The following is a 22045-nucleotide window of genomic DNA, read 5'->3' as shown; positions in this document are numbered from 1 at the left end:
GGAAGATGGTAAAAAGAATCTCTGTCTCCATGAAAGAGCCACCCATGCCGACCCCCTATCTGCCCAGGCTGGGCCCAGGGGTTTCTAAGCAGGTTCTGGCAGGGAAGGAGTTGGGGAGGAAGGAGAGGGCTGCAGGCGGCTGCTCAGGGTTCCCAGAAAGACAGGGACGTCTGACTGACCAGGCCCAGTGTTCAGAACCCAGAGCTGCCCAGGGCTCTCTTCAGCCCAGCCTTCTCCGTGCCATGTCCCCAAGCTAAGGTAGCCATGGCTACAGGGCTGGCCCCTGTGAAGATGGGGAAAGGCCATCAACCTCGTCCAAGACCAAAATATCTCCCTATAGTGCCTGACATTCCTCCTCTATGTATCGTTCCATGGACTTCATTAAGCATTACCTCCTCCCTGCCCCCTTCCACAACTGCAAAGTCTCTGGAGGGAACAAAGCCTGCAAAAAGCCAGGTTTGGAAGACTACACCAGCTGTAGAAAGCTGGAATCAACCTGAGCTGCAGAGTGTTTAGCACATCTCAGACTGTGGTAGAGAAGCCACTAGGAACAGTTTTTGATTCAACAGCAAGAGCCTTTTAGCAGACCTGGCCAACCCGACAGTGAGTTCCCCATCCCTGGAGGTATTCGAGTTGAGATTTTACACCCTGGCAAAGGTCAGAGTTCATATTCTCAGATATGGCAAAGGACCCCAGAGACTAGCCCACAAGTACCAGGCCCTCTTCCCCAGCACAAGGAGCCCAGCTAATGTTACCTCGAAAATGCTTCATCCAGGCCATCATCCAGCTCCTTGGGGAAAACAAAGAAGGAGATATGAACCCTCAGTGGGGGAGACCGTGCTCACAGCCAGGCCCTAGCCTAGCACTGGGTAAGCTATGGGGACTCGGGACACAAACACAGGAGTCTGGTGGGTGCCTGGGGAACAGGCACACACATCTCAACACACAGGCCCAAAAGTGGGGTATAGAACAAGACAAAGAGCACCTGGGGGGTGGGTAGAATTCCCAGCTCTGCCACAAGACAAGGGACCCCTTGGCAAATCGCTGCTCCTCTCTGGGATTCAGCTTTTCCTTCCATAAAATGAGGGGGTTGGATAGAATAACGTAGATGGCTTTCAAATTCCAAGAGCAAAGAGGGTAGGGAAGAAGGTTTTCTTGCTTTTCTCCACTTCCAGGCTCCTGAGGGAATAACTCACAGCAGGAACCCCACAGCTCTGGTAGGTAAACAATGGGCAGGGCTCCTTGCAGCCTCCCTGAGAGGATGGGTAGGTGCTAAGAGTGGTTCCCAGGCAGCAGAAAACGGGCCTGATACCTACTTGAAGGGGCCGCAAGCAACGGGATTTGTGTCTCTCAAGTCCATCACCATTCCAGATATTTTACAGTTAAAGAAAATGACAAAAGTAACGTGTGATTCTGCAAGTGATCCGAGAGCAAAAAGGGGACGTGTGGTGGACATGTGACTACAACCTGTGCCTGACCTCATGGCGTCGGACTGATAATGACTTCCATCACTGTAATGTGCTCATGTGAGATGCTGGTATGTGGAGAATTTGGATGAGAGGTGAACAGGAATGCTATGTACTGTTTTTATAACTTTTTTGTTAAGTCTGAAATCATTTTCAAGTGCAAAAAATTTCTGTATTTTTAATAAAAAAAAAACAAAAAACAGGGGTGCCTGGGTTAAGCCTCTGCCTTCAGGTCAGGTCATGATCTCAGGGTCCTGGGATTGAACCCCGCATCGGGTTCTCTGCTCAGCAGGGAGCCTGCTTCCCCCCCTTCTCTGCCTGCCTCTCTGCCTACTTGTGATGTCTCTCTGTGTCAAATAAATAAATAAAATCTTAAAAAAAAAAAAAAAAACAGCTTCCTCTGGGAAATTCTGCAGGCCGAGGTCCTCATCTTCACTGAGGGGATGAAAAACCTGAGACACAGAGAGGTCAGGGGGGCTTGTCTCAAGTCACAGAGCGAGTCAGGACCCAATTGCTAACCACCGGGCTTCAGGCTCCTCCTTCAGATGGCAAAGCGGGGAGGGGTGTCGGAAGCAAACCGTGCCCACGCCAAGAACAAGGGAGCCTTTGGCTGGTTCTGTGGTGGGCCGAGCCACAGGCGCTCAGACCAAGAGGTTGGGCATTGTGAGAAGACAGCTGTGCTAGGAGTCAAGCCTGCTGGGGATGCAGCCCTGAGTTCAAAGGGGACATTGTTCACCCCCCACCCTGGGCCTGGGCGCTGCTGGGCTGAGTCTGGTCCTCCCATAGGACTGAAGTCATGGGTGCCAGGGCCTGGGCCCTAGAGAAGCCTCAGGCCTCAACCAGGGATCAGGCATAGGCTCACTGGATTCCTGCGGGGTCCCCAGGCCACATGACCACTCACCCAGACAACACTGCTATTGTTCAAGCCTTGAGGCCTCGGTGCCTCGTCCACGTTAGTGGTATTAGCGCTGACTGTGGACAGTGGGGCCTTGGCCGTCTCTTCCAAGTCCAGCAGGTTCCCAGTGGCAACCACTACGAGGGGTCCGGTCAGGTGTGTCAGTGGGAGGAGTCTCCTATTTCCAGGCTTCATCTCCAGCCCCGTCCTAGAGCCTCCCAGGCCATCCTGGTCCTGACCCCATCCTCAGGCATTGCCCTCCCAAGCCTATCAACAAGACTACCCAGAGCCCCACCCCAGCACCTCCCCAAATGGCTGGACAGCTGCCCACAGGGCCCAAATTTCACCCCAACTAATGTTTTAAGCTAAAATTTTCACATTCACAACAGGCGTTAAGTATTTTAAGAGATCACATAAGATGTTAAGTGTACTGAGAGAGGGGTAAACACATATTTATATATTTGCATAGACATATTTGGAAGAACATGCATCAAAAAGAGTAACCATTCCCTTTTATCTGCATTTTCTAATTTATCTATGTTGGGCATGTATTATTTATTTAACAACAAAACAAAAATAAAAAACCAAGGGTTTGCCCCAGCCCTGGAGGGAGTGAGTTGGGCCCTCTGGATGAAGGGCAGCCCCCGATCATGCAGCTGATTCCAGCCCCATCCCCTGCCCAAGACTCACAGCTCTTCAAAGACGGGGTGCTGTCTCGGAGGCCCCCGCCTAGGACGTCCCCGCCCTCTTGGCTGGCTTTCTCCCTCTTCTCCTTCTCTGTGGGACAAAGGCACAGAGGGTTGCAGGCCCCACAGCCAGCAATCACTGGACAGGGGCCCACATCAGGTGTCCAGCAGGGAGAATAGAAACTGTAGATCTGACCCTCATAAGCACCCTGGGGGAGGGAGACAGCTGTTCCTTTCCTTCACAGGGGGACAATGGGGCTCAGGGAGGTGAAGGAACCTGTCCAAAGTCACACACCAAGTAGGTGAGGAAGAAGAGAGTTGGGCCTGGATTCCAGGGCCTTTAGTACCCACTCTCCATTTCTCTTTCTCTGCCAGCCTTCCCCTGTTCCATTCTCACCCCCCACAGTGTCCCTGAACAAGACTCACCTTCCTTGGACACCTGCCAAAACTCAAAGGCGACTTTGAAGGCCTGAGCGACTGTGAGGGTGACAGCCTGGGCCTGAAAAACAGGAAGCGGGGTGGGGAGGGGTGCCTGTCAGGCAGGTAACAGCAAGTCTGAAATGCAGGCCTGAGGCTCTGCTCTGTCAAGGCCCTGAACTGCCAGATGGGTGAAGGCAGAGTCCCAGCTCCTCCCAGGTCACCAAAATAGCCCTGTGGTGTCACAAGGCCACACCCTCTCCAAACAGACTGAGCCACATCCTCACCACTGGTAGGTAGCGCAGCCAAGGTTCCCACCTGTATTCCAGCCCCAGTGCTTGCAATGGCTGTTCACCTCTACTTTTTCCCCTTTCCTTTGGGCTTCTCTACATTCAAATAACTAGGGGCTTACTTCTTCTAAGAAGCCCCCCTAATTACCTGAGGACTTCACACTTAGCCCTTGGAATTAAAGAACAGAAAAGCCAGAACTGGAAAGTGCCTAGCCACTGCCTAAATGACCAACTTCTAGAGGCAAGGGTTAAACTCCGGGCAGCCTTACGCCGGGTGGGAAGGGAGTGCAACTGGATTCACAATTGAGTGTGTGCCCATGGCAGGGGACCAAAACCATTCAGGGCCATAACGCACCTGGAAGAGGGAGCCACACCTTGGCTCTTCACCCCTGAGGAACTCCCATGCACCCTGACAATTCTCTCAGGTCACCTGGACTGGGGCCCCACAGGCCCACCAACATCTCTCTGGCATCATGTCTATCAAAGTGGCACCAGCTCACATGCCTGTGTCTCCCTATCTGGATGCTTCCTTAAAGCAAGAACCCAATCTAAACACCTTGATCCCCAGAGCAGGCCAAGCCCTCCAGAGGTGCAACACTGCATTAGCCCAAGGGGCAGGCCTCCTGAGGCCTCACTCAGCCAGGACCTACCCCCAGCCCACATTCATGGCAGCCTCCTCCTCTCTCTGCTTCCAGTTCAGGGTTAATCACAGCTCAGCTGCTGAGAGTGGGAGTCCCAGAGCTCAGCTGTAGCCGGAAGCGACATCCAGCTTCCTTCTGACAGCTCGAGCCTAGAGAAGAAAGCACCAGATTCCTTCAAGTGCACAAGTTCAGGCCTACCCAGCCTTGCTCGGACCCATTCCCTTTCCCTCCACCAGACAACCTGATTTAATTGAGAAATGAATCTGCGGCTATTGCCTTTAAAACTCTTTTTTCTAAAATTTAAAATCCTTAAACAAGCTGACTGATCCATGCCAATTAAACTTCACGAAGTATAAAATCTCATTTGAATGTCTCCGTCATTTACATTTTTGATGGAAGTACGGGCGCTTTATGGCAAAACTTAAATATGGTAATTAAGTATGAAACTCTTCACAGCTGTTTACAATTTAAGCTGTCACGTCTGAATCAAGTTTAATAGACCCAGTTACCATTGAGAATTGCCCATGAACTAAAAATATGGGCTGATTACCAGCCGGAGTCAGCTCACTACATACCCAAGACGCGGCTGGTCACCTAGTGTGGCAGGGAGATGGAAACACCATTACTTTTGCTTCCAGGATATCTGGGGCCATGAACCTGATACTGGTTTTGCATCAATCTACTCATTCATTTGCATACATTCCTGCCCTTTCGCCCTGAAATCCCAAGCTACAAGAAAACCAAACATAACCCAAGATGCACGTGTGTGCAGGTGGCTGCAAGTCCAGGCCGGGCTGGGGCTCAGGCGGGCCCTGATCTCTGGGGCAGCTGCCGGAATCTGGGCAGCATTACAAGAAAGGACTGCTCGAGCCTGCCCAGGGGGAGGTCTTCCTTCCCTGATCCCGCAGGCTAAATGCTTCTCTCTTCTAGGAGTGCCTCTGGCTTGTGAGTCCCTCAGCACCTGAACCAGGTTCTACCTCACCCAGTTTTTCTTGTCTCTGGCTTGTTCCCTGTAACCAGGCTGTGAATTCCTTCAAGGGACCAGGTCTAGCTCAGGACACCCAGGATCCCAGACCCCAACCTAGTACTCGGACCAAGTACGGCCATGGGTCCCTTAAGGCCCAGCTGGCCCAGAAGGATTACCTGAGGAATGCCAACGGCTCTGCCCCAGCCTGCCCGGGATAGAATCTGTTGGGGGTGGGGGGATGCGGAGCCACTTTGTTTACTGTCAGTCCACCTGCACTACAACCCTGGGCCACATCAAAGCCACAACCCCACCTTCACTTCCGAATCCCGAGGCTGCAGGGCTGGCGGAGGCCTCACAGTTGGGCAGACAGAAGCATTTCTTTCTGGGGGAACTCATCTTGGCCGTGCCAAAAAGGAATCACCGGGGGAGGGAGGCCGGGTGGCTGTGCTGCCCGAGCTGAGTTGAACAGGGGGGTGAACCAGAAAGGAACCCCTTCCCACCACCCTGGGTGGTCACAGACTTCTAGGCCAGAGAAAGGGTAGGGATACATGGAGACTGTGGGCCCCCAGCCAAAAGCAACAGGGGCTATGTCGGCATGCAAATTCAAGTTTCCCCCACAGGCTGACTCTACCCACCCACCCCGGCTCCAGTCACATCTGAGTCCTCCACCACCAATCATACCATTTAATTCTGCACCTGCATCTTTGCACATGCCGATTCCTGCGCACTCCCTCTCTTACCACCCCCACCCCCTTTCTCTTGGCCGGCAAACTCTTAACTCATTACTCAGCCTTCAAAGCTCGAAATCAAAATGTGTCCTTCTCTGGGAAATCCTACTGACCTCTGGTGAGACTTAATGACCTCCACCCTAGAACTGAGCCCCCTGGGTTCCAGTTACCAAATCCTGGCCCTTCTGCCCCACCACCCTGTTGGTATCTCCACAGCCAATTCCCTGGGTCCCCAGGTCCAAACACAGTGTTCAACCCAGAACAGGCAGCAGTGGACAACTGGGGAGGCACCTGACCACTGGGGGGCTGCAGAACCTGAGACCGCCATTTCACCCTCTGCCTCCTTCTCAGAAAGGTCCACTAAGCCCTGAGAAGCTCAGGATTTCCAACATGGCCAGGTTACTAGCAACCCGGGCTTAGCGGTGGCCTGGGGAAGGTGTGAGACCACCACCCTCATGTCGGATGGCCTGTTTACCCTGCCCTGCCCTGGGCTGTCTGAAGGCAGAAAGCCGGCTAAGGAAGGGTGGATAAAGCTGTAATTGAGCCAGTCAGCTCCTGACACAGAGCAAAGTGTGTGAGGAAAAGTGACGAGCCTGGGCCCAGGTGTCCAGCAGGAGTCACCCCCTCTGCCAGGCCAGGGTTCGGCTGTCAGCGCCAAGCCACAGGCAGGTTGTTTTCCTCAATAACTGACCTCTTGGCCTGGGGCAGGCTGATTTTGTTCAAGCCTGTCCAAAGTCCTCTGGCCCCAGACCAGGCCTCCCTTCAGCCACTGGGCTGGCATCCGCTTTCTTTTACCCCCAGCTCCCCTTCCCAGAGGAAGCCTCTGGAGCTTGGCGCCCCTCCTGCCCGGGGTCCACCCACACTCTGCAGCAGTGGCTATGGGCCAGCTGCCCCTGTCCAGTGCCTGCTCTGGTCGGTGGGGAGGAAGAGACAAACAATGGGGACATAATGAGCCTTTTTAAGTCTCTGTGGCCTCATAAGAGACAAAGCCAGGAGACACTGTCTGTGAGAACAACGCTGTCATGGGAGAAGCTACTGCAGTTCAGGGACCTGGGGCATCACGAGGCCTTGGGTGAGTGGCTGGCGACACTGAGTCTGCAGGAATGAAACAAGGTACACAGAGGAAAGGGGCCTTTCAGAACAATCCTAGAGGTCACTGAGGTGACCTCCTCATTCTGCTGATGGGCAAGCAGCCCAGAGAAGGGCAGGGTCTTATCCACAGTCACACAGCACAGCAGCCAGAATTACACCCCTAATCTGTCTCATCCTGCAGTGTTCCCTCCAAAAGCCCTTGGTAGGCTGAATCATGGCCCCCAAAGATGTCCACATCCTAATCCCTGCAACCTGTAAGGGTTAGCTGGCATGGCAAAAGGGACTTCAAAGGTGTGATTAAGTTAAGGATTTTGAGGTGGGGGTTATCCTGGATTACCTATGGTGCCCAATCACAAGGAGCCTTCTAAGAGCCAGGCAGGAGGGTCAGAGACAGTGACAATGGACTGACAAGGGAAGCAAAGTGACAACGGAAGCAGGAGGAAGATTGGGAGGTGCTGAACTGCTGGCCCTTGGGTTGAAGAAGGAGCCAGGAACCAAGGAACGGTGGTCTCTAGAAAGTTTAAAAAGGGCAAGGAAATGTATTCTCCCCTGGAGCCTCTGAAAGGATTCCCAACTCAGACTGCTGACCTCCAGAACCAAAAGAGAATAAATCTGCGTTGTTTTAAACCACTACTAAGTCTGCAGTAATTTCTTATAGCAGCTATAGAAAACTAACACCATATCTCGAGCAGGCCCTGATGGGTAGCAGGAAGCCTGGGGGTCACTTAAAGACTGTGATGTCCTTGACGTGTCCATGATGAGAGGGGTAGGGGAGATGATCTTGTCTCCTTGGTTCCAAGGACCATAGGATCTGGGGAGGGCTCTGGGCTCTATACAAGGTTAACAGAGGCCAACGCTAAACCAATAAACATCAGAGTCTCCTCACAGAGCAGATGCTCAGACCTCCAGGCCTCCAAAACGACAAAGCCTCAACACCAAAGGTGAACTCACTCTGCCTGCTTGTCGCAAAGTTCAAGACAAAGCCCAGAGACCACAGGGGTCTCCACTCGTCTCAGCTGGATGTGGCCAGAGGTAGCCTGGAAATGGGGCAAGGAGCTCGGGGCTCCTTGCAGTCATGCAGCAGGGAGAAGCAGCATGGGCTAAACCCTTGCTCTGCCCAGCTGGCTGTGTCATCTTCAGCAAGACAGCTGACCTCTGTGAATCTGCTTCCTTGTAAAAAATAAAAATAGCGAAGCTAGTAGCAGCTGCCACGCCACAGAGCTATGAGGACTAAATAGAAGATCCCTCAAAGCCCACCACTGACAGAGGCGCATGGTAGGTGCCAAAAAATGGCCATTTCCCTCCCCACTCTGGCTATAGAGAGCCAGGTCCCCTAGCCTTTCCCCTGAGCCCTGGGATCATCAGTCTCCAAGGACTAATTCCTATAAGGCCCTGAACCCCCAGACCGTACTGAAAGCACCCCCCTTCAAATCCAATCAATCACGTTAAAGAGGAAGGGACTAGGGCACTTACTGGGGACATGGCCTTGTCACCACCCGCAGGCCAGGATGGCCACTGAGGGCAGCCCACAGTGACAGGCTGCCTACTGACTGCAGCCTTACTCAGTGCTCTTAGCATCCATGTGAGGGTCCCAGGAATTTCATTCCTCCTATTAAGTGATGTCACCTCTGGGTCCTGCCTCCCCCCTAGGGCAGGGCTGCCAAGGCCAGAGCCTGCTTGGGCCCCAGCCTCTCCCCACTGACCACTTTCCGCTTGGTGCAGAGGAAGGCATGGCACTCAAGATTCTCGTTGTGCTGGCTCTGTGCAATGTAGGCAAACACTTTGTCGTGCATCTTGTCTGCTGTGCAATAGGAGATCCTGAAAGGCAAGCGGGAAGTGTCACCAAACCCAGCGCAAGGGCCTGCCCACATATGGGTTGCCCCACAGGGCATCTCCCCTGATTCCCCAAGAGCTGACTATCCTACTCCACCAGGGGGAGACTCTGGAGAGACAGCTTTGGCCTCTGGACCTGGCATTCTGGGCCATCAATGGGGGGCACACAGGCTAGGCAGGAAGGAGTGGAGGGGACTTCCCCCCTCTACTGAGCCATACTCCAGAATGGTAATAGCTACGCCTTTCCTGCATCCCAGGCCAACGTTCTAGATATGACTTCACTTAATTCTCAGAGCTGCCCTGAGATGGGTTCTATTATTATCCCCACTTTTCAGATGAGAAACTGAAGCTAAGTCTTGGATCTCCTGAGGATTCCAGAGGTTATAACCACTGCCATGCTTCCCTTAAGGGTCTGTGCTGACCAGATGGCCCTGACCAGACAGGGGAAGCAGGACACTGCCCCAGCCACCCATGCCCTTCACCAGGCCTTCCCTCCCAGCCCTCCAGTCATGCCCCTGCCCAGAGGTCAGGGGCGTTCCAGGCCCTCTCTCTCAGGATGACTGAGACTTCTGGCAAATTCTCCTAGAGCTGTGGTCAGAGGTCAAGGAGCTGGGAGTTGGGTGAGGGAGTGTGAGGATGACCAGACCCAGAGCCCCAGCGGGTCCAGGAGTGTTCCCTCCTCCTGGAACACTTGGTCCAACCCCCCTTGTCTGCTCCCTCCCTGCCAGCTGCTCGGCCTGGGAATGTCAATCAGCAGAGGAACTGGCAGCCCCAGATGGGACCGGAGCTCAGCAGACTCCTTGCCCTAGTGCGGCCCCAGCTTCCTTCACAGCCACTGACACAGCCATCGGCACCACTTAGAACCCACAGGCCAACAGCTACCTCTTCTCCATCCCAGCAAATCCAGCCTCCTGCCACCTTCCTGGGGAGGCCTTGTAAGGTCAGACAAGCCCCTCCTTCTCTGCTCTCTTGGGAAATACTTATACTCTCTCTCCTATTGCTTTCCCTACATGCCCTCTTTGCTGACAGGGTCTGGCTCAAAAGGCTCCCCTAGTTCAAGGAGACAGGAAGAATCAGGAAGGTGAGAGGAGGACACCAGCCAGAAACGAAAACCAACCTCCCTCTTTCCCCAACCCAGTACTGGCCTGGGCTCCAGCGGGGTGAGCCACATGCTTGGAGAAAAAGCAAGAGGGCGGAGGAACGCCCAGCAGTTGAGTGCCTGCTGGACAGAACTCCAGCCTCCATGCCCTGGTCCCAGCCCAGCTACTACCTCACTGTGGAGCCTCAGGCAACTCCCTGGGCCTCAGCTTTTCCATCTGTAAAATGGACTGTCCCTTCCAGCACTAAAATCCTACAACCAACCAGCCAAGAGAGGGAACTGGGAGAGCTTGAGGTTTCAAGGGCTGGGCTCTGCTTCCTTGAGAACCGTGTCACCCCCACCCTCCCATACCATCTACAATCTGGCCTCAGACTCTTGCCTTGAGGCCTCCCTGAATGCCTGGCCAGATGTCCAGAGCTGCTGCATTCACAGTGGAAGGAAAAGGCAGTGACTCCACACCTCTCGGCTCCAAGCCTGCCTCAGCAGCACGCCTGGGGAAAGGCGGTGGGGAGAGGGTCCCAGTCCTCACTAGGCCTCAACTGCCTACTGCAACTAGGAGTAATGACAGCAGCAACTGCCCTTTAACTGAGCACCCACTATGACCAGGTGCTGTGCACTCAGCTCTTCTAACAGCGCCGTTGAAGCAGTGTCTGTTTCCATCCCCCACCCCCAAACACACATACAGGAGGAAACTGAGGCTCCAAGCTCACCCAGACAGAAAGTAGTGGAACCTAGGTTCAGAAAGGGCACCCACCCAATTGCCCCAAGCAGCAGAGTGAATGTGGGGGATGCTGAGCATACCTGTAAATGGACACGTTCTCGATGAGCTGGTTGGTGATGTTGTCGGTCAGGATAATCCCCCGTGGCGACACCTTGAGGGTCACTTTCTGTAGCTTCTTCCCGCTGGCCTTGGCCTTGGGGTAGACGTGGGTGAGAGAACCTGCCTGCCCCACTTGGGACCTACTCTCATGGGCTACACCTAGTTGGTCTAAGCCCTAGACTCGAGGCCCCCGTGAGGCCTCAGCATAGAGACAGCAGACACGATGGGGAAGACAGCAGTCAGCACTCTCCTGTGATAAACACAGGACAACCCCGGCTCATGAAGCACCTGCTGTCTGCCAGGCACTGGACCTTGAGTCGTCCTCAGAGGCAACAGAGCTTCTTCTGAAGAGGAAACAACTCAGAGGTTAAGGGAGCTTCCCCAGGACACACTGCTAAGAGGGCCCGCAGACTCTGAGCACAGAGTGGGCTATCACAACCCAGCAGGATCACTCCTGGGGAGTCTCCACTCCACCCACTAGACCTAAGAGTGTCTGAGCTGAAGGGTCCAAGGCCACCAAGGAGGTGCATTTAGAGGGCCATCCTTACTCAGGACGGGGAAATGGGGAGGGGATAGATCTGTCTCTGGTGCATTATCCCATCTCTCAGGCCAGAGGGCAAGTGCTTGCGTAACCGCAACCTCCCCACTACTCCTTGGCACTAAGTCACCAACCCTGAGGTAAGGGACCTGAGTTGGGGGAGGGGAGCCTGGGAGAGGCCAAGGCCAAAACAGCTGGAGAGGAGGACATGGACCCTGACCCTACAAGCCCAGTGGCTCTCCTCTACCAGAGTCCCTAAGCCAGATGCAAGGGGAGTCAAGGATGGGAACAACTGAGATGCATCCCATCAGGGTAGTAAGCAGGGGATAAGCGGTACCCCAAGAAGCAGCCGGCCCTTGGCTCATGGCTCCCCCACCCTGACTGGGGCTCACCGTGGCCACAATCCTCTTGACAGCTGCAGCTGACAGCTCCTCGCCCTTGGGCTGCTCCACCAGCGTCATGCCCAGGTACTTGAGGCTGAAGAGCATTCCCTCTAGCAGTGTCTCCCGCGTGTCTGTCCAGTTCTCCGGCAGCTCTGTGCAGAAGGACAGTCCCTCAGACCCTGTCCTCCCTGCACCCATTTCCTAGGAAGACCTAGCAAAGGGTATTGGGGTTGTCCATCTACCATTATTTTTTACCTATAATAAAGGACTAACATTTTCCAGTACCTACCAAGCACCATGGTAAGAAGCCTTCCATAAAAGATTCTCACTAATTCTATGACAGCCTATGAAGCAGACACTTTTATCGCTTATCCACTTACAAAGACACTGAAGCCCGGGAGCTGAAATCACACAACCACGTCCACAGAGCCAGCAAGTATAAGAGCCAAGATCTGAGCCCATATTTTCAAGTTCAAAACCCAAACTCTATACTTCAATACTTGCTGAGAGCAAACCATGCTATTTTCTTACTGAATTTTCTACATGATCCTGTGAGGTAGATGCTATCCTCACTTTACAGATTAGAAAACTGAGGCTCAGAGAAGCAAAGTCATCAAAAGGCCACCTACAGTGAGTAAAGAGTTGGGAGTCAGGACTCAAACCTGGGTGGTTCCCAGAGCCCCAGCCTACTCTTACTGGCCTCCATCTCCACAGCCATGAAGAGGAAGAGGCAGGGGTGGAGGACCAGGAGAGAGGTGGGGGCAAGGGCAGGAAAGGGAGAGGTGAGTGCTCAAATGACATCTTATGAAGGCTGCTGGAATCCAGCAGACCTGGGTTCAAGTCCCAGCTCTGCTTTCCACCACCTCCATGTGTTGGGAAAGTCCCCTCTCCCCTCTAAGCCTAGTAATGCTGAGGCCAGGGTATAGAGCAGGGCACACAGAAGGGTCCTCTGAAAACTCTGCATGAGACTGAGGTCAGGAAGGTTGGGAGATGAGAGCTATGAAAACTAAACAGGGAGAGAGCTGGAAAGCCCCCACCTCACCCCACCCATGTGAGAGAGGGCCCCGAGCAGGCAGAGAGGCAGGAGGGCAAGTGTGGTCTTCATCAGTGGTTTGAACAATCCCCAGGGTTTCTCCCCAGATCGCTCAGCTGGAAGCAATGAAGCCAGCAGCGAAGGATGGTCTCTAGGGATCCTTCCAAGCAGATCACCAAGACAAATGAAAACCCCACACTCCTGCATGTCAGGGCCCTTTGCCTGTCCATTATCATCCCTTCTCTGACAATGCAGTATAGGAAGTATTACGATTGTATCCACTTTAAAGAGGAGGAAACAGCTCTTCAGCTTCACCCATGATCTTGGATAGGGCAGGATCCACAGAGGAATCAGTTTCCAGAGGCCACCATTGGAGGCAGGCAGGGCCAGCTTCCCTGGACCACTTTCTGGGAGAGGAGCTGGGAGAATCCTGTACTCTCCTTGCTTATCCAGGAGCCCTCAGTGTCTCTAATGGAAGAGCCACAGAAAGAAAGCTTTGAACTGGGCATCAATGGTGCCAGGGCAGCTGAGGCTGGGCAGGGCTGCAGGCCCCGCCTACAAGGTACAGGCTGGCTCAGGGGTTCCTGTGCTATTGGACCTAGGTGGCAGTACTGGGCCCTCTACCCTGTCTGGCCCATGCTGCCCCTCCCAGCAACTGTCTTGAAGTTCTCCACCTCCAGGGGTTCTACTTTCTTTTCCACCAGCCATAAGAAGCCTTGCATACCCACACCTCTTTGGTTTTGACTTGAGCAAGCCATTGTCTCTCTCTCAGACTGCTTCCTCATCTGAAAAAGAATGCATGGGTATTGGGGGGGAAGGGCTCCTTATAAGAACTTACAGGTGTACCTGGTCCCCCTGTTTGAGGTCCAGGTGAGCAGGGACTTGTTGGCTGGTCATCCAGAGCCTGGCATGCAGCTGGCACTCAGTATTTGCTGAGTGAAGAAATGACCTGGACAACTCCAAGGCTTCTTTCGGGTCTGTAATGTCTCAAAACCATCTTCAGCTGCAGGCCCCAGCCCACTGCCTTCCAGCCCTTGCACTTGGGCCACCACCCCAACAGGAGGCCCAGTCCCCGCTGAGAAGACCCCCAAGGAATCCTATCCTCTGCTGTATCAATCACAAGCCTGTTCCATTTGATCCTCCAAAAAGAATCAGAAAATCCCAGAGGTGACCCAGTCCTGGGTTGGCTGATGGAAGCCCAAGGGCAACTCAGACCTGAGCCTCAGCCTCAGAGAAACCAAGACCACCCCCACCAAGACTACCATCACATCATCAGTTCAAGACTGAGCTATCAGGTAACAAAGACAAGAGTAATAACAAAGCAGCTCTGACCACTACTTCTAACATTCACAGCTACCTTCCAGCCAGGCATTCTTTCATTCCCCTTTCAAAGGAGGGAAGGGAGGCTCAAAGGACATGTGATTTGTCACACTAGTCATCTACCTGACTCTAAAGCCCAAGTTCCTGATCAGTAGCCCATCCTATTGATGAGGGAACAGAAGGCTGGCTAAGGACAAAGCAAAAGGCTGACACCTTGCAACCTCCTCCCCCGCTCCCCACTCCTGGGTGGAATGTATGCGACATTCTTTAAAAAATCCCATCTTAATGTTAATACCTTGCTAGAGGGCAAAACAACCTTAGCAATGGCAAGGCCATTGCTGGTATCTTATAGGTCCTCTTTAGCATATGAAAGTTCTACTGAAACCTCCCTTTTCCTTACCTCCACCCCAAGTCCATGGTACAAAACCTGCCAGCCCTGTCACATCCCCCGTCACATCCCCGGGACAGCAGCTCTTCCTGCCCATGGGTCCTGTTCCCATGCTTTAATAAACCACCATTTTAAACCAAAAATGTCTCAAGAATTCTTTCTTGGTCATTGGTTCCGGACCTCACCCCACTGAACCTCACCTATATTCTAGAACTTCATCACTATCTTCTCATGAGGCAAACCACCTTGATTTTAGCAAAAGGTCAGGAAGAAGTGTCTAGAGCCAGAAATATTTCCTCCCACAATTCCTAATTCCTGAGGATCCCCCTAAGTAGGTATTCAGACTACTGCTTTCAACCCAAGATGCATCTAAGCAAGGATAGCCAACTACTTGCTGCCCCATCACTAGTTTCCTTGGCAGACACTGCTAATCAATTGCAGCTCTATTCTCTGATTACAGGCTTTGGACTATTTCTCAATATAAGGCTCCAGGCAGGCAACACCAATCAGGGGTTGGTGTTGGGGGGCCAATCAGGGATGGCCTCGTTCATCTCACTATCCATCCCTGTCTACAGCAAACATCCTTCCTCCCCGCCATTTTCATGTCCCCACTATCCCATTTCCTTCAGCTCAGCCTTTCCTGGCTCCTCTCCAAAGCCACTTCCGCCCCTTCCATTCCAAAGGGCCAAAGCTTGCCAATGTCACAGATGACCTTTTTGCTGTCAAAACATTCCCCAGTCCTCCCCGACCTCTGAATGCTTGGCATATTCTGCATTCTTCCTTCCCAGGCCTGACCCTTCTCCTATTCCATGGCCTCCTTCATGAGGGCCCTGGTAGACCAGTTGCCACCCATCAGCCATGGAGACCCTCTGCCCAAATTCTTCACGTAATAGATGATGACACTGAGGCCCAGAGAGCAATGGGACTTGTGCAAGACCACACAGCAAGTCAGAACTTTACCCTGCCCTGCCTCCCCAGCTCCCAATCCACTACAGGCAATTCCCACAATGACTTGTGGGGAGTCACAGGTGTCCCAGTGCCCACTCCCACAATATCCCTGCATCCACACACTCATTCCCATGCACATGTACACACAACGGACACTGCAACCATGCAGAGCTTCTTTCTCATGATGTTTAACATTTTCTTTCCCACTTCTATGGTTTGGCTCAGGGAGTTGCTTCTACTCAAGGAGTTCCTTCTATCAGAAATGCCCTTCCCTTTATTTGGTTGAAACCCCTTGCGTCCACCCTCATCCAGGAAGCCTTTTTGACGGCAGGATAGCCTAGCTGTTAAGAGCAAAGGCCTGAATCCTAGAACCCCAGGTCTGTCATTGAGTGATGTTGAGCAAATTAATTACCTTCCCAGAGTCACAGTTTTTTCATCCATAAAATGGGGAAAACAACAGTCCCCGGGCTCACAGGGCTACTGTTTTGACCCTTTGATGAGATAATAAAATTAGATAATGAGATAATAAAACATAATGTGCTTAGCACAGGACCCAGCCCATGGTCACACCCGCTGATGGGGCATCTTCCCTCTGTGAGCAGGCCTCCCATTTCTTTCTTGAGCCTGTGCCTCTCTTGAGCATGGATTTCCCTCTCTTCCTTCCTCCTTCCAGCCACATCACTCACACTCAGCAGCTGTCTACCATGTGTCTTCCTCTTGAAGGACTTCTGGTCATGTGTGTCTCCCCCAGGAACTGAAGAAGGTGCACTCCTGTCCAAAGCTGCAGCTGTGCTTCGTCCTCTTCCCTCTTCCCACTACCTCATCCTCCCAGGCCCAGCAAGATCCTCCTTCCCCTCAAGGAAGGGAATCCTACCTCTGCTCCTATGCGGTCCTTCTGGGCATGACTCATCTCTTCAATGAGGTGGAAGGTCTCTCATGCCCCACACCCTCCCTGAAGAAACCCACCCCTAAGAGCACTCAGTAAGACAAACGACCGCATTCACACCGCCTGCCCCAGAGCCTGCCATCTAGGGCTGGAGGCCACATGCTCCTAGGGGAGGAGCCCAGGGCTTCAGGAAGAGCTCCCAGAGGCCCTCAGGCTAATACAGGCCTCAGTCCACAGCCCTGTTCCGGTCCTGGTTATTTTCAGCCCTGTGGTGGAATAATGACTGTGCTATTTTAACTTAGCAATTTTACAGATGACCTGCTGTCAGAGTTAGCTGGGGACGGACCATATGCCCAGTTTAACTTGCGGCTGCAAACGTGTGCCCTTTCCTCATTAAGGCCCCTTGCCCAGGACTCAGAGCTGGGCAGGGGGCCCCTGTGCCCCTCTTGGAGAAGGGGAGAGCCAGCCTGGCTCGTGTCTGGAAAATCAGAGCAACAGCCAAACCCATGGGCCAGAGGGAACCTCCAAGCGCCCTGGCCTCCAGCCTCTTCCAGTCTGGTGGGGAGATGGCCTCAGAAGCCAAAGGGAAACATCTCAGAAGGCAACTCAAGCTCTACCATGACCCAGAATATAGCTGCTTTTCTAAGGCCACAGTCTCTTTATCTGACAAACGGGTTCAGTTCCTCAAGAGCATCATCAGAAACAGGTTCAGCATGTAAAAAAGTGCCAGGTAAATTTCAGAAGTTGTTAAGATTATCAAAAGAAAATAATTAAAAAATTACCATCCCATAAGCTCTCATTTCCTGAGTACCTAAACTCTGTGAAAGAAAAACGAGGGGTCAAGGTTAAAACCCTGGGGTTTGGAGATGGGCTGTGGGTTTAGTCACTCCACCTCCCTGGTCCTCAGTTTCCTCACTTACAACCTGGGACAACCCCATAGTGTTGCTGTGAGGATGCAGTGAGTTTACACACCAGGTAGGCTCAGAACCATGCCCGGCACACTGAAGTGTGAGCTACTGTCATTACCAAGGGCTGAGGGCTAAGGGCTTGAATGGGCACACAGCCATTTTCTGTATTTTGTGGGAGAGGCAAGGATATATTAGGATTCTCACTTTATGGATAAAAGAGGCTCAGAGGAGTCTGGCCATGACTCCTAATTGACAATGCTGCTCTTTGCCTCCCACAGCCTGTGCTGTTCACACACACCGGCAGTCCACCAAGCCCCTTTTCATGTGAACCAGGGGTCAGGTCCAGGATGACCCAGAGGGGTGGGTGTCCTATCCTGCAGGGCTGCCTGAACAGAGTGCCGCTCCGTGAGCACGGAATGACCTGACTCCTTTAAGGTACCTATGCCTCCCTCAGCCAGCAGACCTGTGAGAAGCAGGGCCCCAGCCTCCAGTTAAACGTCCCCTGCACCTGCTGTTCCCTCTGGCTGGAAAGCTGTTCCCACTTTCCTCCCTCCTATATTCTCACATGTGCTCCAAGTCACCTTCTTGGAGAGGCCTGACTGCCTGCACTGACACTAGCAGTGCCCCCCACCTCGATCCCCTCAAGTGGACATAATTTCCACACACACACCCTGACTAGCCACCTCTCTGCCTGCAGCTCTCTCTGGCTACCAGAAGGGCCGATGTCCATGCAGACTGGGGCATTCAGAGCTCCCATCCCTGAATCCACCACTGCCAGGAGCTTGCCCCTCAAACAGAGTAACTGAAGCACATTCTCCACTGCTTCCCAAAGCTCCCCACGGGATGGCGCTCAAGTCACCCACACTGGCGACTGTCTTCATATTGTCCACGTTCTGGACTCTCTTCCCCTCTCACTTCTCCTAAAGATATTTCCTTCGGTCTGTTCCCAGATAGATAACTCGCACTCAGATCCTCCTCTCAGCATCTGCTTTCTAGAAAAACCCAAAGGGAAATATCACTCTAAGGAAGTGGTCCCCGCCATTTCCTCACAGACCACTTTATCCTTCTTCACAGGGTCACCACTACTCGCCTGCACCCTGGTCATTCTGCTTCCTCCACCAGACCTTGAGCACTGCTGGCAGACAGACAGACTTGTTCACCAGACTCTCCAGCACCTATCGGTACATGGCACATACTCTGTGATCAATAAGTATTATGACTTGGGGGTTTATTTATAATATCTTCTATTGTAAATATTTTAAGTAAGTACAAATAGATCCTCTGTTCCCCACAAACCACCATACTCTAACTTTCCTGGAACCTGTGTCCTGTATTTCTTTACCAGCTAAGTCCTCGGACAGCCTGGAAGGAGCCTAAGGATCAGAGGGGACCCCTCCTGGAAAGAAGGGTACTGAGGGGCCAGGGTGAGCCTCCTTTCAAGCCGCTAGAAGAAAAGAAAATCCATGGCTAGGGACTGAGATAAAATATTATGGCTCCTGAAGAGATGGGGAAAAGGCCATGTGTGGGAGAGGGAGGTAGTTCTTCAGACTCAGGACCAGCTGGGAGACAGGGCCATCAGGTTCAGTGCAAAACAGCCTGGGGTTATCTAGCTTGCTGTGTGACCTCAGGCAAGCTGCCTCCCTTCTTTGGGTTTCAGTTTCTCCACAAATAAAACAATGACCATGCTAATCCCAGCTGAGGATCTTCAGCGGTTTGGGGAGGAGCAAGTCGCGGCTGATAGCAGGTTTCAAGTCTAACTTTAACTCCACAGGCTTCATTTTGGCCCCAAAAGTCAACCACGGGGCTCCATTCCAGATCGCCGGAATAACTCATCAAGCCAAGCTACCCCAGACATACCCACAGCTTCCCTCTCTACCTTGTGGCCACTACTGTCAGCCCAACCTAGGATGGGGTCTACTCCAGCTCCTCCCGCGGCCAGAGTCATGGTGCCTCATAGCAGGCATGGTGATGAGACCCCTGGGCTGGGGATTTGGAGTGCTACCTCTAGGAAGCTGTGTGGGAGCCTGAACCTCCAGTCTTTTATCTCTGACATGGGTCTGGTAAGAATCCCTGCTCTGGGGGCACCTGGGTGGCTCAGTGAGTTAAAGCCTCTGCCTTCGGGTCAGGTCATGATCTCGGGGTCCTGGGGTAGAGCCCTGCATCAGGCTCTCTGCTCAGCAGGGAGCCTGCTTCCCCCCTCTCTCTCTCAGCCTGCCTCTCTACCTACTTGTGATCTGTCAAATAAAACAAATAAAATCTTTAAAAAAAAAAATATGTGCTATGGTGAGTGCTGTGAAATGTGTAAACCTGGTGATTCACAGACCTGTACCCCTGGGGATAAAAATACATTATATGTTTATAAAAAAAAATTTAAAAATTAATTTAAAAAATCTATTTAAAAAAAAAAGAATCCTTGCTCTGTCACCTCACAGGAGCAAATGAAACAACAGAAGCAAAAACTGTGTAAAACACAGTGACAAAAGCAGTAGTTACTTTTTATTGATTGCCTTTTGCTAATCCAGGCAAAACACTATTTCATTTAATACACACACACACACACACATACACGCACACACACAAATCTGAGCTGGGTACTACCGTTATTTACAATTTACAGGTAAGAAAACTGACAATAACGAAGGACAGTGAAGATTCCACCCAGATCACTCTGGGTCCAGAAGGCTCAGGACAGCATTCTGGGCTTTCTGGGGGTCTGCGGGAGAGGGGGGGTTCTCCTCTCCTTTTCTCTGCAGGTGTAGATAGGCTCTGAGCCCTCAAAACTTGTTTCATCACAGTAATAGTCACATTGAAGTTCCACATGACAGGAGGGGGGAGAGGGACAGAAGGAAACCACCAATGAGGTGCCAGTAGGAAGCATTAATCAATAAGTTTCTCAACACCCCTGTCAGGTTAGAAGTTTTATCCCATTTTTCTGGTGAGGAAACTGAGAGCCGGAAAGGAAAACAACTTGCTCAAGATGAGAGCAGCAGGAGAAACTCTTTCCCACCATCTAATGTGGACTCCTCTCCCCGTTACCCAGAATCAGAGGCTTTTAAAGCTTTCTTCCCTTACCTAGCACCCCTCTTCCTCCCCCTTCCCAGGAGAACTGCAGGGTTCCACCACTGGAACAAATCATTATTCTCAGAAGTCCCAGTCAAATCCCTGAAGTATTTAAAGGGGCTATATTTAGGGGCCAATAAGTGTGGGAGATGGTGCATCCCTGGCCTGGCCCTGATCAGCCCTAATGGGTCTCTGACCCCACCCCCACCAGCAGGCCACGGCCCGTGTTCCCAGTGCCAGTCTTGGTTTAGGAGGTGGCCACAGCAGGAACAGTGGAGTGGGGCAAGAGGGAGGGGCAGGGCGGGCTTTCTAGGCCCAGACACGCTGGCACTGGGAACTCGGGCTCCCCTGGCGGAGCCCTGGAAAGAAGGACGGGGGTGGTGGCGTGTGACTGTACTGTCAGTGGTTTCTGGGGGGGGGGGGGGGGGGAGGTGGTAGAGGGGGAGGGGAGAAGCTGGAGTCCCAGGTATTTGATAGGAGGGTGGGCGTGTACAGAAGTCCTGGCTCCCGCTCCACCTCTACCAGGAAGGCCAGTGTGACCCCAGGCAATCCACTCCCTTTCTCCTGGAGAAAAAAGAGGGACTTAGGCCGGGTTTCTCAGGCCTCAGGGGAAGATGCCAGGTGACGGGTTCCCTGAGAGTAATTAGAGCCGGGGGCGGGGGGCGGGGGGGCGGCTCCCGGCCTCCCAGACGCCCCCGGGAGAGGGGAGAGGTGGCGACGAGTCTGCCATTCGCCTGGGCGCCCTGGGACTTCGGAAGCCCGAGGGGGAAAGTGCGAGAGAAAACAGGTTTCAAAATTAGCCCGAACGCCAGCCAAGAGGAGGGGCCGCAGGGGTCTGGATGACTCGGGCTGTGAAACCTCCTGAGACCCCAGGCTTGAGCCTTGCCCCCAACCTCAAGGAGGTACCCGAGAAGCCCGCTCCTACCTGAGTCTGTTTCTGGGCGTCTGGGAGCCCAAAGACGACCTCCAGGGCTGGCGGAGGGGGTGGCGGGAGGCGGGGAGCCAAATGGGCTCCCACCCGCCGCGGACCTCGCAGCTAGGGCGCATGGCTACAGGTATCTCCCCAAACCCAGCGCTCACCCCTCCTCCCCCGAGCACCGTCTCCCCTCAGCCGCCTAGCGCGACGAAGTAGCCAGGTGCCCGGCTTCGCGCACGTCTCTTCCCCTCACCTGTGGCCCCTCCGACTGCCGCCTGCACCTGGGGACCCCGAGCTCCGCACTCCCCCAGCTTCTGCCCCTCCTACCCAGCCGCACAGAGCGGGGACAGGAGTGGGAGCGCGACTTGACCCCCGGCGACCCCCAACCCCCGCAGGACCCGGCAGGGCCGCAGGGCACCGGACAGACCGCGCCTCTGCCCCCGACGCCCGCGGGAGGCCGGTCCCTCTGGCCTGGACCCCCGCCCGGCCCCGGCCCGGCCCGGCGGACGCGCACACACTCACTCCGATGCCGGCCACCGCTCCCCCAGCTCTGCTTGGCGAGGCTGGGGCTCCGGATCAGCGCCCGCCCCGCGGACTTGAGCGCGTCCATGGCCGCTCCGGCCGCCACAGCTAAAACTCCGTCAGGGAAAACTTTCCGCCGGGGCCGCGCGGCGCGCGGGCTCCGCGCTCCTCCCCGCGCGGCGCGAGCTCCGCGCCGACGTCCGACGGGG

At 53.6% G+C, this 22045-nt stretch overlaps 1 protein-coding gene across 2 annotated transcripts in view; it reads right to left on the bottom strand.

Moving 5' to 3' along the window:
- The window catches only part of LDLRAP1 (low density lipoprotein receptor adaptor protein 1), a 24934-nt gene extending 2889 nt beyond the window's left edge, over positions 1-22045 (bottom strand). The window contains exons 1-8 of one of the 2 annotated variants that reach the window (XM_082684712.1): positions 21837-22045; positions 11865-12007; positions 10916-11028; positions 8886-9000; positions 3474-3546; positions 3052-3138; positions 2368-2498; positions 756-790 (exon numbers count right to left, since the gene is read on the bottom strand). In XM_082684712.1, the coding sequence (XP_082540838.1) occupies positions 756-790; positions 2368-2498; positions 3052-3138; positions 3474-3546; positions 8886-9000; positions 10916-11028; positions 11865-12007; positions 21837-21924 (785 nt within the window). In that variant the 5' untranslated portion in view covers positions 21925-22045. The remainder of the gene's footprint in view (positions 1-755; positions 791-2367; positions 2499-3051; positions 3139-3473; positions 3547-8885; positions 9001-10915; positions 11029-11864; positions 12008-21836) is intronic. The other variant, XM_082684713.1, reaches the window with a different exon arrangement.

The sequence above is a fragment of the Mustela nivalis genome (assembly GCF_964662115.1).
Source record: "Mustela nivalis genome assembly, chromosome: 10".
NCBI classification, from domain to species: domain Eukaryota; kingdom Metazoa; phylum Chordata; class Mammalia; order Carnivora; family Mustelidae; genus Mustela; species Mustela nivalis.
The sequence above is the reverse complement of the archived record's forward strand: the minus strand, read 5'-3'. Positions and strand labels throughout refer to the sequence as shown.